The sequence below is a fragment of the Osmia lignaria genome, chromosome 15 (genome assembly GCF_051020975.1).
Source record: "Osmia lignaria lignaria isolate PbOS001 chromosome 15, iyOsmLign1, whole genome shotgun sequence".
Taxonomy (NCBI): domain Eukaryota; kingdom Metazoa; phylum Arthropoda; class Insecta; order Hymenoptera; family Megachilidae; genus Osmia; species Osmia lignaria.
The window spans coordinates 3,419,358-3,434,782 of NC_135046.1; the positions used below are offsets into that span (position 1 = coordinate 3,419,358).

Below are 15,425 nucleotides of genomic sequence, written 5' to 3' on the forward strand. Positions count from 1 at the left end.
TACCATTTGTGTCTCTCTCGTTGAATTTCAAATACTACGAGACACGCGATTTAATCTGATCGTTTACAGAGTTACGTCCGAACCTCGTACCGTGGTGCTGCATCGCTCGAGGAAAGGTTTCGGTTTCGTGCTACGAGGCGCGAAGGCAACTTCGCCTTTGATGGAACTGACGCCGTCTGCCAGGTACCCCGCCTTGCAGTACCTCGACGACGTGGATCAAGGAGGAGTGGCCGACCTGGCTGGTCTTCGAAAAGGGGACTTCCTCATTCAAGTAAGTTGTCTCATTGTTCTTTCGTTTGAAAAGGTGTCGATGCCTGATGCAAATCAACAGGGCGTGCATTATCGATTAACTGCATACGTCGTATATCATCGACGCGATACTTTCCACAGATCAACGGCGAGGATGTCACAACGGCGTCTCACGAGCACGTGGTCGACTTGATCAGAAAATCCGGGGAGCTGGTCCGGATGACGGTGGTCTCCCCGGTGATTAGCCTTCCGAATTCGCAATCGGCAGCCCTGCTGCCAACTAGTCAACCCATTCAGAGACAATACGCGACCCTACCGCGTAAAGGTAACAACAACGTGGTGATCGGTGGTACGCTAGGTAGATCGCCGGCTCCCATGCCACCTCGAAGAGATCCGAAGACCACTCTGAGCGTCGGTCGAGCGCGAGCAAGATCGATGGTCGCTGGACTAGGTACGTTTCACGATGACCGAATATTTTTCTCACACCGGAAGAATCTGTCTGTAAAATTGTACTGTTTCATAGAAGGTGGCGGCGAGAGGGACGATCGCGACGAGATAACATCGACCGGGGCGAAATCTAGTAGCGCCGAGTCGATTCATCTTCCTCAGCAACCATCGACAGGTCCCAACACCGGACAAAACACACCTGTGCAACCAAGAACGGCCAGTATTCGATCGAGACCAACCTCCAGCAGGATCACCGCCGCTGAACTGGAGGTATACAGACCGGAAAATTCACGATGCATACACATCGTAACTACGTATCCTATGCTCGATCTCGATGAACGATACGCTTCTTGTTCTCCTTTGAATGGCATTGCACGAACGAACAGACAGGCTTCAGCTTTGTCCTTCCTTTCTTTCTTCCAGGAACTGTTTCAGCGGCAGCAAGGTAGTACCAGTGGTCAGTACAGCTCGTCCATGATGAGCTCTCACTTTCAAACTGGTCAAGCTACCAAGTCGCATCCTTCCTCGCCTGCAAAGACCGGAAGGGTATACGCGAGCGTAGCGGAAATGAAACGCAAAGGCAAAGTAAGGACACTTCCCTCGAACGGACATTCCTATTTATTATAGAAATACATATGATCTTTGTTGGTCTGCCTATGTAGCTTGATCGTTCGAACGGATAGGACCCGTAGACATTGGTGTCATAGCTAGTAGACCTTTAACATATTATCCATCGGACCGTACTTATAGGTTATACAAATTAAAATTGAATTTCTCTTGCTTGGGGTTCGATATTCAACTTCCTAATTATAAGAAATCCCTATAAGTTCAATTTAACTCCCTAAAGCAATAATTAGATCTTTCGTTCGGTATGTTGTTACCCCTGGCCCATTTCGAAAGACTTCTCAGAGAAGCTGATAAAGGATTCTCTGATGCATGCATCGGGGTAATAGGTGGCTGTCTTTTTTTTTACGCATGTGTGTTATAGTTTTCTCGCAAACCAGCACGAGTGTACAGCAAGGGGCGTTCCTGGTACGAGAGAGACAACGAGGACGACTTATATTACTGATCGAAAATACTTTGTTTCTAACGCGTCCGTGACTTGCATGATTCCAGGTGACTAAGCCATTTGCTAATGAAAATCCGATGCTCGAAAGGGCATCGGGTATCACCTTCAGCTTAACAAACACGCCTTGCACGACACGAGGTGTACGTGTGCCCGTCTGTGATTGTGCATTTGTCTAGCGAACATATTAATTACCTTGCTTTCACTTTTTAATTACTTTGCTTTCACCGGTATGGTTCTCGCGTGTCATAACGTCACGCCAAACGCTTCGAAACTTTGGGAATGTTGTTACTGTACTTCCGTATTCCACTAGATGTCAGAAGTTGGCGCTAATTAAAAATGCTTGAATTTAATTTTAGTATTGTGCACTTGTCGATAGATTAACTTTTCGAGGGCGTTAGAGCAAAGGTGAATAACCCTTTAATCCACACGCTTAGCGTGTTTCCCACACGATTGCGAGATTTTCTGTTACACGTAAACATAGTGCAAGCTACATGCGTTTCAGCTACTGTTTTCTGTGAAGGCTATTTATCTCGACGTAACTCCTGGCCGTGAATCGTTTGTCTTGATCGATATTATCGTATGTTCGCAGTCAAATTCGAGGGTGCGCTTCTTCGGCGGACTAGGCGGTGGTTCCGACCTTCACCGAGATTTCCACAGTACCCCGGACTTAAACGTTCAGGCGCAGTCGTCTATTTTAGCTCCGAAAGGGCATAGAAGTCAAGAGGACGTGAACGCGTTAAATGGCAGAAACGGTCTTCCACCACCGAATCATCCACCGCCTCCACCACCGGTTGGCCAAGTAGTCAAAGTGAACGTGGGCGCGAACGTGCCGGATGTAGTTACACCGGCCTCCGTGTACGATAACATGGCTCACATACAGCAAGTCAAAGGTATCCTACCTACACGTCATCTATTTTAATTATTTTGCCTACGACCAGTTGCACGGTGCGTCACTGTAACGTATTTCTGTGTAGTCGATTAATCTCCCATTTCCGTTCCATCCAGAATTGGCAGCCGCAACAGCAGATGGAAGCTACGGCGTGATGTCAAGCTTCCGGCCATCGAACAGCGCAAAGCTGTACGCCTCTCCGGAAGACATGAAGACCGTGGGCTACCGTTCCCGTAGCCTTCCGGCTCACACGACTCGCTGTCACGTAAGGAAGTCTCACAGCCTGCGTACACCGAACAATACAACGTTCAAACCGTTGAACAATCAACAAGCCGTGAACAACACCGTCAGCAACAACAACCAGGTGAACAACAATCAATCGGCGAACAACCAGTACGCGCAACCACTGAAGACAAATCGAAGTCACAGCACAGCCGGCATCAGGGAACGAAAGAAGAAGGTGATTGGTACCAGTTCTTCGATTACGAATCTAGCTTCGGTAGCGAATAACAACGCTGGAAACACGGTCGCGAACACCGCGCCTCCGATTCCGGAACCGGATTACAGTCTGTCCGAGTCCGAGAACGACGAGGGCGAGGAGGAGACCGACGACGACGCGGAATCAGAGATCGCGAAGGAACTGGAGAAAGCAGCAGCGAGGGAGAAACTTGAATCCACCAAAGAAACATCAGGCAACTCGAACACTTCTGGCTCAAGTTCATCCGGCAGCAGTTCGTTGCCGCATTCGTTCAGCGTTGAAGAAATTCAAAAAGTCAGGACACAGTTGAAGTCATCGAAGAGTCATCCGAACGACTTCCTGTTGCAGCAGACGCAGCAGTCTTTGGTGGAGGACGGGGACAATAGCTCGAGCGGTGTCAGCTCCGATCAGGATGTACCTGTCGGCCCTCCTACCGGTTTCGATGACACCGCCGCGAGGAACTTGGCGAACGAAACGACACAGCATTCGAGCACAGTGCTGTCGGTCAGCAGCGGCGAGAAAGAAACGAATCCCAAGAGAAGCAGCTACGCTGGCAGCGGATTGCTAACCAGACACGCGGTCAGTTTGGCCCAGCTACCGCCGCCCATTGAAGCCGATGCCGAAGAACAGAGCAGCGATCTATTCGTACCACCACCGCCGGAATTCAACGCTGGTCCCTCCGCTGGAAACGCGGACGAGTTGGTCTTCGCTCCTCCTCCTCAGTTCTGCGACAACAAACAACAGCAATCACAGCAGCAACAGCAGCAGCAGCAACAACAGCAACAGCAACAGAATCGCGTGAAAATAATTGGCGCTATACCGAAGGTTACCAACAGTCAGGTAAAAGCTTCCGGTGGCCGGTTGCACAATCAGTAAAAGTATCGTCGCTGACAGTCGTCGATGAAAACACGATAGGATCGCCAGAGTCAATTTAATATCTTTCCATTTAACCTCTTTCCTTCGTGTAGAGAATAAAAACAGAGTTCTTTCGATCGTTCAAAGTATCCACTGTTTTTGCAATAAATTTTTCAACCAGCAGTAACATTCGTCGAGGTAAAAGGCAGTTTTTTAAGGAACCGGAGTCTCTGTATCCGTACACTCTTAAGGTTCGAGCGTCGCGTTGCTCGGATCCGTGGTAGTTGAAGGTATTCGATGAATTTGTAAAACCTACAGATTAATAGTAGATTTAAAGGTGCGATACTTTCTACTTCGCACCGTTTCAACAAAATCCCGTAGCCGTCTCGTGGAATGGCCTAAGGGGTGAACGAGAAAGAAGAAGATCCACAAACCGTACTGTAGCTCGTATAATTAGAAGATGAGAGAAAGAGAGAGAGAGAGAGAGAGAGTTCTATGCGATTACACGCGCGAGTGGATGTGTGCGTGAGATGTATTGAACGAACGAAAGCGTAGAGTATATCGGTTTGTTTTTCATGTTTCTATCAAAGTACGAAGCGTGTTTAATACTTTTACATGTAATAACGACCTTTGCCCCTAAACGCCGTTAACTTCTCTCATTCCACCGAATCAGACACACGGAACAGGCATTTTCGACGAAGCAACGCGTAACACGATTTCGACGTCGTTCGATATCTGTCTTTTCTTTTCTATTAGTTTTTATATTTTTCATTGGGTTTTTTTTTTTTTTTTTTTTTTTTTTTTATTTAAATAAGCGAACTCGTCGAAGTTGCCAGTAATCGTTGAGTAGTTTAGCTAGCGAAACGCGCGATTACGTTTCACTAAGCGTCTAGACACTACCGCTCAAGAGCCTAATTTACATTGTTCTACTCGCAAAGTCATTAGAGATTGTTTCTAGTTTGTAATAACGAGTAATAGAGCATCTTAAACGGTGAGCTGATGAAGTTTAATCCGTAAAGCTCGCGATCGCGTTTGATAGAAGGCGCACTTGTACTACGTTAACGCACCACCATTATTCAGCTTGTAAGATAGAAATCGTATTCCTTCCATTCGAAGTCAAGCCGCCGAGAGCCGCGAGACGCGTCGCTGATTTCACGAGGAGTTTCATAGATCAAGCGACACGACAATTGCCCGGAAAGAAAATCAAAAGCAAAGATATGCCTACAGGATGTTACAAAAGTAATGATCATGGTTTATAAAACTTATTACCTATGAATAGTAGGCTTTTGGGACATATTTTCTTTAGAATTTTTTCATTCTTATATTAGGGAATTTTCAAAAGTTCCTTTAGAACTATCATACTTTTAATTTGCTTTGCTCTTTGCCCTTCAGTTTCGTAGTCTTAATTAATCTTGGGGACTTGGTTTGATTACTACTTTCAAAACACCCTGTACCCGTAATAGATTTATCTCCTGTACATAGGAATGATGTCGAATGGACAATTACTTGAATGTTTGAACGAAGGATAAAGCATGATCTCGCGGCTCTCGGCCACACTGCTACACATTGTATATAATTGCTACGTATTGAATATCTTAATAACGATGGGAACGATTATTATCAATCAATCAGTTTCACAATCAACGCGTTAATTAGATCAATAAGCCCGCGGTTATCCATTGAAAATGCAACGTCCTTCCTAATTATTGTTTCTATGCCTTTTCAAGTTCAATCATATTCATAGACAGACAGCGAAATATTGATAATTAAGTCAGCGCACATGCTTGTGTTCGAAGCATGAACGAAAGAAACAGTTTCTCGAGTCGAGGGTGAATCGTTCTAAAGATAAGTATTAAATGTTCCTTAGATATATTTTATCGTTTGTTTCCGATCGGTAAACACGAAATGAAAATGATCGCCGATATTGTATGTCGTCGTCTGTGAAGCTCGATCGACTGGTTGATTCGGGTCAGTAAAGCAATATTGTACGCATTACAACGGCTCGTGTAAACAATAAACCGTTTCAGAATGGACCTGTTCTCCTTTGAAATTTTTATTTGGCTTCAGCGCGGCATCTATTCGAAAACCATGGAAACTATTCGATAACTTGCCGACCGATCTCACGGAATCCTGTTAATCAATTGGTAAGTTGCCAAGCAGCCATTTTCGGAAAATCAGTCGGTAAATTGTCGAATAGTTTTTGTATAGATAGCGAAATGGACGATAATTGCATGGGGTTTATTCCATATTATAATTTCAATCTTATACGCAAAGACAATGTCGGTATACAAAGAGCGTCCTGGTGCTTCGGGGTCCCTAACACCCCAATATAATATCGGTCGGTACGCAGAGTCCCTTCGCAATGGGGTCCTTGACACCCCAATGTGATATTATGTCGGTATACAGAAGGCGTTTTGGCGCAGCGGGGTCCCCGGAACCCCTGGATGAAATTAGGTCCGTATGAAGAGGGTACAACCAGTAACATAATCGTTCTCTAATTTCTTTCCGGAGTTTATTTAATTTACTTAATTTATTTTCTTTGCTTATTGAATAAGCTCATCGAAGGGGAATAACATTTATGATTGTATTCCTCTACTGGGCCTCAGCCGAGGACCCCTTTTATTTCACTTTTTCCAGTTATTTATATAATTTTATCCCTCATTATTCGCCTAGGCCACCCCTTTCTGTTATTAATTATTAACATTTAATTAACTATTTCTTTCTTAAATCAGTATAAAGCAACACGAAACTGAAAAATTATTATTGTAATTGTTTGACAAACTTGTATTCACTTCATGCACTTTGGTAAATAAATCATTTGAAAAAGGCAACTGAGTTATTATTTAATTTAACCAATTTCATTTCTGAGTTATTTATTTAATGCTAGTAATTTCTTTTCTCAGCTATTTATTTAACTGACTTAAATTCTTCTATCATTTTAGCTATTCAATGTACTTAACTTCGTATCTCAGTTATTTATATATAACACAACTGTTTGATCTTTAATAAATTATAAACATAATATACATGAAAATCAAATTTAAATCAAAACACAGTAATTACTTCCCAATATGAGAAGTTTGACCTAGAAGGAGATGCGACCTCCTCAGTCTTATAGCGACCGCCGAGGGGTGCGGATCAACCTATCAAACATAGATATACTTCGAATTTCCCTCCGGAGTTTATTTAATTTACTTTATTTATTTTATCCGTTTATTAAGAACAATAATTCAAAGAGGAATAAAATTTATGATTTTATCCCTCTTCGGGGCCTTGGACAACCACCCCTTTTATTTATTATTTTATCCTTCCTTAGGAGCTTATTATTTTATCCTTCCTTATGGACTAAAGTCCGCCCTATTGTTTATTTTATTCTCCTTTATAGGACAAACCCACGCTTCTTAATTATTTATTATTTCATATCTCTTTGTGGGCCTCGCGGGGACCACCCTTCCCAGTTATTGTTTATCCTATTCCTACTCTTTATGGACCAAGGCTTCCCTTTGCAGTCATTTATTTTTTTCATTCTTTTCATGGACCTTGCAGGGACTACTTCTATCCTCGTATCGTTTGTATCCCTGCATCCCTTACATCCCAGCACTTCTTATATCCCTGCATTCCTTTTGTTCCTGCATCCCTTACATCCCGGTTCGAGGTCGACATTTTAATTCAAATTTTTACCGCTGGAGGGCCAAAATTTCTGCAAAATGTAGTTCCTTCCTTTGCTGCCAGAGGGCGCTGATTCGACGTCGAAATTTTAGTTCGCATTTTTGCCGCTAGAGGGCCAAAATTGCTGCAAAATTTAGTTCGTTTTTTTAAATCCAGAGGGCGCTGATTCGACATCGAAATTTTAGTTCGCATTTTTGCCGCTAGAGGGCCAAAATTTCGGGAAAATTTAGTTCGTTTTTTAAAATCCAGATGGCGCTGATTCGACGTCGAAATTTTAGTTCGCATTTTTGTCGCTAGAGGGCCAAAATTTCTGCAAGGTTTAGTTCCTTTGCTTGCCGCCAGAGGGCGCTAAATTTATTCGTACTTTAATTCCTTTTTTGCCACTAGAGGGCGCTGTTACGAACGCCGGGAGCGTGATTTCAAGAATGTAAGTGATAAAGGGATGTAAGGGACCGCAGAATGTAGGGAATAGAATGATTTGTAGGATGCAGGGCTATCAGGGAAGCAGGTTTGTAAAAAGTTCCGACATTTAAGTGATAGGGAGATATAAAAGATTGAAGGGTGCAAGGAATAGAAAGGTGTAAAGGATAGAAGGATGTAAAGCACACGGTGATGTGAGGGACGCAGGGACAGAGGTGTAAAGGATACAAGGATATAAAGAAAGCAGAGATGTAGAGGATGCAGTGATGTAAGGAATGCTGGGATGTAAATAATGCAGTGATATAAGGGGTGCAGAAATGATGTAAAGGAATCAGGGATGTAAAGAATGCACTCGGGAGTAATAAAATCAACACGTTCGTCATCCTAATGAGTTTATTCAATAAGATAAGAAGATTAATACAGCAAATTAACTGTACGCAGGAAATAAAATATAGACATATGAGGTTTAGCATAAGACCCCGCAACATCCCCGGTTGGAGGGCAGCGGGGGAGTGTCAGATTCCTACTGAATAAAACCCCACTAGCGCTAAAGGAGGGCTCTGGGACCTTAAGTATATTACTTTGGAACCCTCCACGTCTGGTACACAGGTGCCCCTCTCGGGAGAGGTCCAAATTGAGATTTCCTGCTGCCTACAGTCTACAGTGTGACCGACACCGAGAGTCGTGCCCGGTACCGGTTTGTCGGGCTGCGTGAAAATGCGCTCGGAGCTCCACTCCTGACGCCAGCAGCCCTGACGGCCCCACCGGTTTTGGTGGTGAAGCCGTCATATTTAGTATTGAGGGAAGGGCTGGATCAACCACCTTGATATAATATGGCAAGGCTAAGCTCGAGACACTGACTAAGCGGTGGGATATAGTCTTTGGTATCGAAGTAATCTGCTATTACCATCAATGTGCATTAGATTGTTGCAGGGCGAAGAGTTTCACATGATAATAATTGATTACGCTTTTTATACAATGTCGTCGTCTGGTATTAGATAGGAGAACTAAAAAGAAATATATCTTTTTTTTGAAATTTTTACAACTGATTTATTTTAGGGGAAAGAATCCTATGAAAAAAACATTACTTAATATTTTGAATTTACATTTTCATGTAAAAACACTGTATATTTAAATCATACATTTTGGAAGAAAAGTTTACAGTAGGAAGATTCAAAAATACAAAATGTTAATATCATAAAAATCTTAATGTACAAGCAATTGTCCATAATTTAAATTATGTACTACGTAATTTAGATATGATCCCTTATACTCTGTATAAGTACTTAAACAATTCAAATGTAATATGTTTACCAATTGGTAGATCATATAAGTACATGTAATTTTGTACAATGATATAATTCAGTATTTTAAATATTTCTTAATTCATAGTATTTTAACATATTCTATTACAATGACACGTCCCAGCCAGAGTTGTTTGAATGAGCCCATACTGTCCTGTACACATCCAGTTCTCATCTTTCCTAAATAATTCCTCAGCTACACCAACTGCTAAACCAGCACAAACATCTGATTTCACTGTTCTCAAGCTTAGAATATTTGTTGGCTGAAAACCTCTCAATGATTTAGTAAATTCTGTGGTATACTCCCAATTTATATCACCTACTAATTTTCTGTAATTTAAATCACCCTTAAATATTGCTAATTTAGCTTCTGACAGTTTTGCATATAATACTGGATCATGTTCTTTCATCTCTGCTAAATCATGAGGACCTGTCCAGTATGACTCTTCCTAAAGAAAAAATATAGTTTATGTTGTAATTATTTTATAAAAATTATGTAGAGTAAAATAAAGGTATACCTCAATGGTCCAGACGTTATTCTTCAAGTGATCATATGCCAATTCAGATAATTTTTGTAGATCTTTATGTGGTGAATTTTTCATATATTCTAAAGTCCAATAAAAATCATTTCTTGTTGCATCACTGATATACCATGGATAACGTTTTACATAGAATCTTATTTTTCCAGCAAGTTTATAAGAAATCAGAAATATAGATAAACACAAATCAGTGAATAATTCATATCCTGCATTGTCAAGTATCATATCTATAACAACTGTATTGTTAGATTCCTTGTTTTTCAGTAAGTTCCAAATAAATTCTGAATTATTTACAAGAATGTCTTCATCCAATGATTTCAATACATCTATAGGATTTTTACTCTGACTGACTTCAGCTCCTGCACTTAGAGATAAATCACACCTACGAAAATATATACATCAGTTAGTCTGTTCAGTATCATTGTATAAAAAAATTGTTCGCATACTTGTTGCCCCAGAGATTTAGTTTAAGAAGTCTGAAAAATTCCTCTTTGGTTTCAACTACTGATAAAGACTCTGCTCTAAGTGTAAGATTCATGATATACGTAGAAAGGAACTCTATGCTAGTTAGTGAATCTACAAATGCACCTTGTTTCTGTTGCTCAAAAGGATCATAATTGTGCAAATATTTCCTGAAACAGAAAGATTATTTCCTAGTAACTTAATTATGGACTAATTATAAAAATGGGTTTGAAACATACATGAGAAGGAATTTTTGTACAAGTATCCGATACATATAGCATTCACCGTACAACCAAATAGTATTAAACCATGTTGGTGTACCACCTTCTATCTCAGTTCTTTTAATTAGATATTTATTCCATTCCTCAGCATCATTATTCTTTCCATTTGGGAGTAATGGTATTGGTTTCAGAGTTTTGTTTGTAGTTATTTCATTCTTTAATTTACTAATAAATCCTACTATTTCTTTAATTTCTTGTTTAATTTCATCTGTGGCATTCTATAAAATTTTAAATATTAATAGACAATCAATTATAATACATGTACCTATGGGTATATATTTTACCTTTCCATATTTTTGTGTAATGCTTTCCTTATTACGACTTAGATTATCAATTATTTTAGTTAAAATAATAGGCAATCTATCCTTATTTGTTACATAAGCAAAGCTCCTGCAAAAAACATTCAGTGTATCAATGAATAAACATGTATAATCAATATGTTACGCATAATACCTTTCTATTAAAATACTCAACGCAATGAACACAGAATTTTAACGTAAATAATTTACTGCTTCCAGGTTAAAGACTTAAGTTCGACAAAAGATCAGACAAAATTGCAATTACCTCTTATAAATACCTGACAGTTGCACCCCAAAAGGTGTTTGTATGTCCTGCAGGCCAGATATGTCTATTGAGTCAGATCTTTGAGACATGATCCCACTATTTGAGTACGTTATTGTAGCTAGACTACAATAGATCAGAGTCAGCTGAGCATATAGTGTGAAACCTAAAATGGATAGACAATGACGGCATCTCATGAATCTAGCTTACGTAACGAACTTAAGACTACTATTTACCACGTGATTTTCTTCCTTTTAATTTCTGATAGTCGTTATCGTTCTCTTTTTGGAATATTCCACCAGTTGAGGGAATGGTGAATGGAGCATTACTAACGTGCGATTGCGGCCACGTGCAATGCGCGTGCGTGATTGTATACTTATACAGTGGAACCTCGGTACCTTAATCCAACTTAATTCCTTTCTGATATTTGGACTAATATCGAATAGGACGTATACGAAACCAACCTTTCCCATAAAAAGTAATGTAAAAATAATTAATCCGTTCTGATATAAAAAAAACTCCTATTGATATTATACCTACATTAATGGGGTTGTAAAATAATTTTAACACATAAATAAAAAATTCACACAAAAAATGTATCTCGTATACTGAACAGAAGTCGTATACCGAGAAAAACTTATCACGTCCGAATAGGACGTATTCCAAATTGGACGTATTTCAAAGCAGACGTGTACTTTGGCACCTCAAGTGATGCTATTATTTGAAAATAAATAAATTATGAAACTCTTGCGTTAAAAGATGCAACATGTTACAATGATTATTTAAAAGGCCTTCCAAGACTTCTGCTAATTACCTTCTGATCTTCAGTCTAATTTTCATCTTTGCATAACGACTTACAAAGTTTTACCAGCGTCAGTTGTTCCAAATAGAAATTGCTACCAAAAAATGGTACCAACGCAGAACTTTGAATCATTTCGTCTCCTCCTGTTCAGGATAGTTTTTGTCTGGCTGGAGACAGTAAACTAGAGACATAATTCATCTACAGGTGTTACTTTATTAGGAAGCAGTCTGTAGTGTCATAAAAAGAGAAATGTTTATTTTCAAGTGTTAGCCAGTTCTGGCATGGACAAATTGATGGATTGTATGGCAGCAATTTCGGAGTTAATGTGTCTCGGTCGCGTGTCCTATTCCTTCGAATGAAATCCTTGCTGATACCTCGATTCTGCAGCCTCGTCCTCCTTCCACCTTTGGCTTCTCGGAGCAATGTTGCTAATTACTACATACCACCGAATGCGGCATAACCCACGACCCACGAATTCCAGCAGCCTGGCCGATGCCGTACAGTCGCAAGAGTCAGTTTTCGTCCGGGTAATCCGTGGAAATTGTGGTTTCCTATGAGCGGAGAACGAACTGATAATATGCTCCTGAACGCTTCCGACTACGGTTCATCTCGCATTCTCTGACGTATTCCAGTTAAAATTTCACGCCAATTACATTCATCTAATTCCAACGCAAGATCGCTCGCTCGTATGATATTCCTTTCAGCCGTTTTAAAATTCCTTGACACATTGTTCGTTTCTATACGAAACTATTCATCGTGTATTAAGAATATTCAAAAGGCATTTACATGGTTGTTTTAAGGAAAGTTTAAGCATTAAATTAATTCATCATAAGTAGTATTTGGTGATACTTTTCTGTCATGAAATTGAATTCGAATTTATACACGTTGACATTTGGTATTTGACAGAGTACAATACCAGTATTTATTGCGATCCACGATTACTCAGCTTGTATCAAAAATATTAAAGGGGCATTTATATAGTTATTTTTGTTAAGATTTAAACTTTAATTTAACGTATCATAAATGATATTTGATGATACTTTTCTGTCATGAATTTGGCTTAGAAAGTATACACATCGAATTTGGATATTTGACAGTGTTCGATGCGATCGACTACTACTCATTCTCTATTAAGAATATTAAAAGTACGTTCATATAGCTATTTTTTATAAGGTTGAAACTTTATTTTGATGTATCACAAATGGTAGTTGGTGATACTTTTCTGTCATGAAATCATGCTAAACTTTTGATGTTTCAAAATCAGCTCTCTCTTTTTATGAGAGAATTGCTATAGAATATAGAATAATATTTTATATAGATCACTTAAAAAATATAATATGCAGACTAATTTTGTATTCATATCAATCCCAGCAATAAGTAGAACTTTGCAGAGACCATTTGAATGATACACCTCCGACAAGGAATTAGCACCAGACAATATGGAATTAATTATAATTAACTGCCATTCACAAAAGTTTCTCGAACAATTTTACAACGCCACTGCTTCATAATGAACTTGCAGCTCCTATCATTTACATTCTCTTACACTGTTCAATTACAGAGTCCGAGTTTCCTCTTAATCACAATGGCGTCTGTAGAAACGTCAAAGAACTTGTGTAAATTAATTATTGCAGTATTCCATTCCATATGAAACTTAAAGGATGTTCTTTTCACTTCATTATTGCAGTTTCATTGGACAAATTTTATTTTTCCTTTTCAAGAAATAATGGACGCATCAATAGCACGCGGATTCCTACTATTTAATTACTTTTCAAAAGCTTCAGCATATTTATTAAGTTAAAAATTAATTGCAAGATTTCAAGAGTAAATGACAAATTTGCAAAGTTTGAATGAAATTTACATCAACTTCTGAATTCCGAAGTTACAAGTAGGTATTCAACCAAAATTCGAATAGTTTCGAAGCTCTAAAATGTATCACTTCAAAAATAGAATTTCATGGTGAAGAGTGATCTAGAGCTACTTTCTGAAGAGTTCCGAGTATTTTTGGGGTGGTTTTCTGAATTTTGCATGCGCCCAACAGAACCTGATTTTATAGAGTATGCAGATATGCAACGCTGGGATGTTGCTCACGTTTCCAACTTGGGAAACTGGCCCGCAATCCCATAGTGCTCCTTTGAAATCTGGTTTTCTTGTGGTTTTATGCTACGTCGATTGTTATTGAACAGTACCAAGAAATGGTGAATTCGTCGTGATCTAATTGGAATTTCAAAATACTAAAACTGAAGAGAACTGAAAGAAAAAATTAATTGGCGAAGTTGTTTGCATTGTTTGAATTACACACAACGAATGTGTTAAAATTTGGAGTCCCATTCAGCCAACACAGATAGCTACGAAATTTGAAGGACTTTGCTAACTGACCACTTGTCCGCGTTATAACACGATTATCCTTGACGTTTTCCGCTGTTCATTTCCAAAATTACTGCTAGACACTTGGTTCACGGATTTACGATGTTCCTAGGCTGACATTTTATGTTCTGTTACATTAAACAATTTGGTACGTGGAGAAAAGAAGGGAAATTTAACAGCTGATTACAGGAGAAACTTGTAGCAGGAAGCCATTTATTTTGTATAAAGAATATTAAAGGTGCGTTTATATAGCCATTTTTGTGAAGATTTCAGCTTCAAATTAATGTATCATACACGTCATTTGATGATACTTTTCTGTCATGATATTACCTTGGAATTTATGGATGTCAAAATTGGGTATCTGATAGAACGAAATAACAGTGTTCGTTGCGATCCACAACTACTAATTTTGTAGTCAAAATATTCAAAGCGCATTTATATGGAAATTTTTGGCAAACTTTAAGCTTTAATTTGATATATCACGAGTGATACTTTTCTGTCATGAAATTGCATCAGACTTTCCATGTTTCAAAACCATGTCGATGTGGTGCACTTCAGATTCACTGGAGTTTCATTTTATCGAAAGGGAAATTGTTTAAACTCGTCTAGGATCTCACAATCATTCTCGAGGTACTTTAAAAAAGGATTATGCGAATTGTGTCGATGTTGGAATTCCCAAACGCGTATAAGGTCGGCTTTAGCTATTCTCCGAACGACTCTACTTTCCGTCGATTCTTTAGAAGTTCGACGTTTGTCTCGTTTCCTTTCCTTTTTCTTTCGACTCTCCGTTTCCTCCTGTCCGTCCCTTTTTTCCGTTTCACTCCTCAAGACGTCGAGACGAACTCTCGAAATTTCCGGACTTTACCGTACCGGGAAAAGAAGCCGGTTCCGTGCTCCTAATTCCGCCGAATTAAACTCGCCTCTTCCAAGCCGAAATTCCTTCTAATTGCAACTACGAATCGCCAAAAAACGTGGCGTGACAAAATTGACGTTTCTCGAATTTATAGACAGTTCTTGGGTGATCATTCGGTCG

At 39.6% G+C, this 15,425-nt stretch overlaps 2 protein-coding genes across 10 annotated transcripts in view; one reads left to right on the forward strand and one right to left on the reverse strand.

Annotated features, from left to right (window-relative positions):
- Positions 1 to 4,787, forward strand: part of Prosap (SH3 and multiple ankyrin repeat domains prosap) — a 94,140-nt gene extending 89,353 nt beyond the window's left edge. For 7 of the 9 annotated variants that reach the window (XM_034340802.2, XM_034340809.2, XM_034340806.2 and 4 more), the window contains 6 exons: positions 70 to 271; positions 391 to 700; positions 773 to 966; positions 1,120 to 1,281; positions 2,355 to 2,655; positions 2,771 to 4,787. In XM_034340802.2, the coding sequence (XP_034196693.2) occupies positions 70 to 271; positions 391 to 700; positions 773 to 966; positions 1,120 to 1,281; positions 2,355 to 2,655; positions 2,771 to 4,008 (2,407 nt within the window). In that variant the 3' untranslated portion in view covers positions 4,009 to 4,787. The remainder of the gene's footprint in view (positions 1 to 69; positions 272 to 390; positions 701 to 772; positions 967 to 1,119; positions 1,282 to 2,354; positions 2,656 to 2,770) is intronic. The other 2 variants (XM_034340805.2, XM_034340807.2) reach the window with 2 other exon arrangements.
- Positions 4,788 to 9,234: 4,447 nt separating this feature from the next.
- Positions 9,235 to 11,665, reverse strand: LOC117600086 (damage-control phosphatase ARMT1). The gene is made up of 7 exons (XM_034315071.2): positions 11,460 to 11,665; positions 11,227 to 11,389; positions 10,947 to 11,052; positions 10,621 to 10,880; positions 10,366 to 10,551; positions 9,899 to 10,301; positions 9,235 to 9,829 (listed from the first exon to the last, which is right to left on the reverse strand). The coding sequence occupies exons 2-7, from the start codon at positions 11,313 to 11,315 to the stop codon at positions 9,473 to 9,475; spliced, it is 1,401 nt and encodes a 466-aa protein (XP_034170962.1). The 5' UTR covers positions 11,316 to 11,389; positions 11,460 to 11,665; the 3' UTR covers positions 9,235 to 9,472.
- Positions 11,666 to 15,425: the final 3,760 nt, after the last annotated feature.

What these genes read in the sequence shown, in the direction of transcription:
- LOC117600086 (XM_034315071.2), bottom strand. Translation starts at nt 11,315, where the DNA reads ATGTCTCAAAGATCTGACTCAATAGACATATCTGGCCTGCAGGACATA. An exon ending in GTACAAAAATTCCTTCTCAT is followed by an intron (nt 10,552 to 10,620) that starts GTATGTTTCAAA and finishes TTTCTGTTTCAG; the next exon opens with GAAATATTTGCACAATTATG. An exon ending in CTAAATCTCTGGGGCAACAA is followed by an intron (nt 10,302 to 10,365) that starts GTATGCGAACAA and finishes ATATTTTCGTAG; the next exon opens with GTGTGATTTATCTCTAAGTG.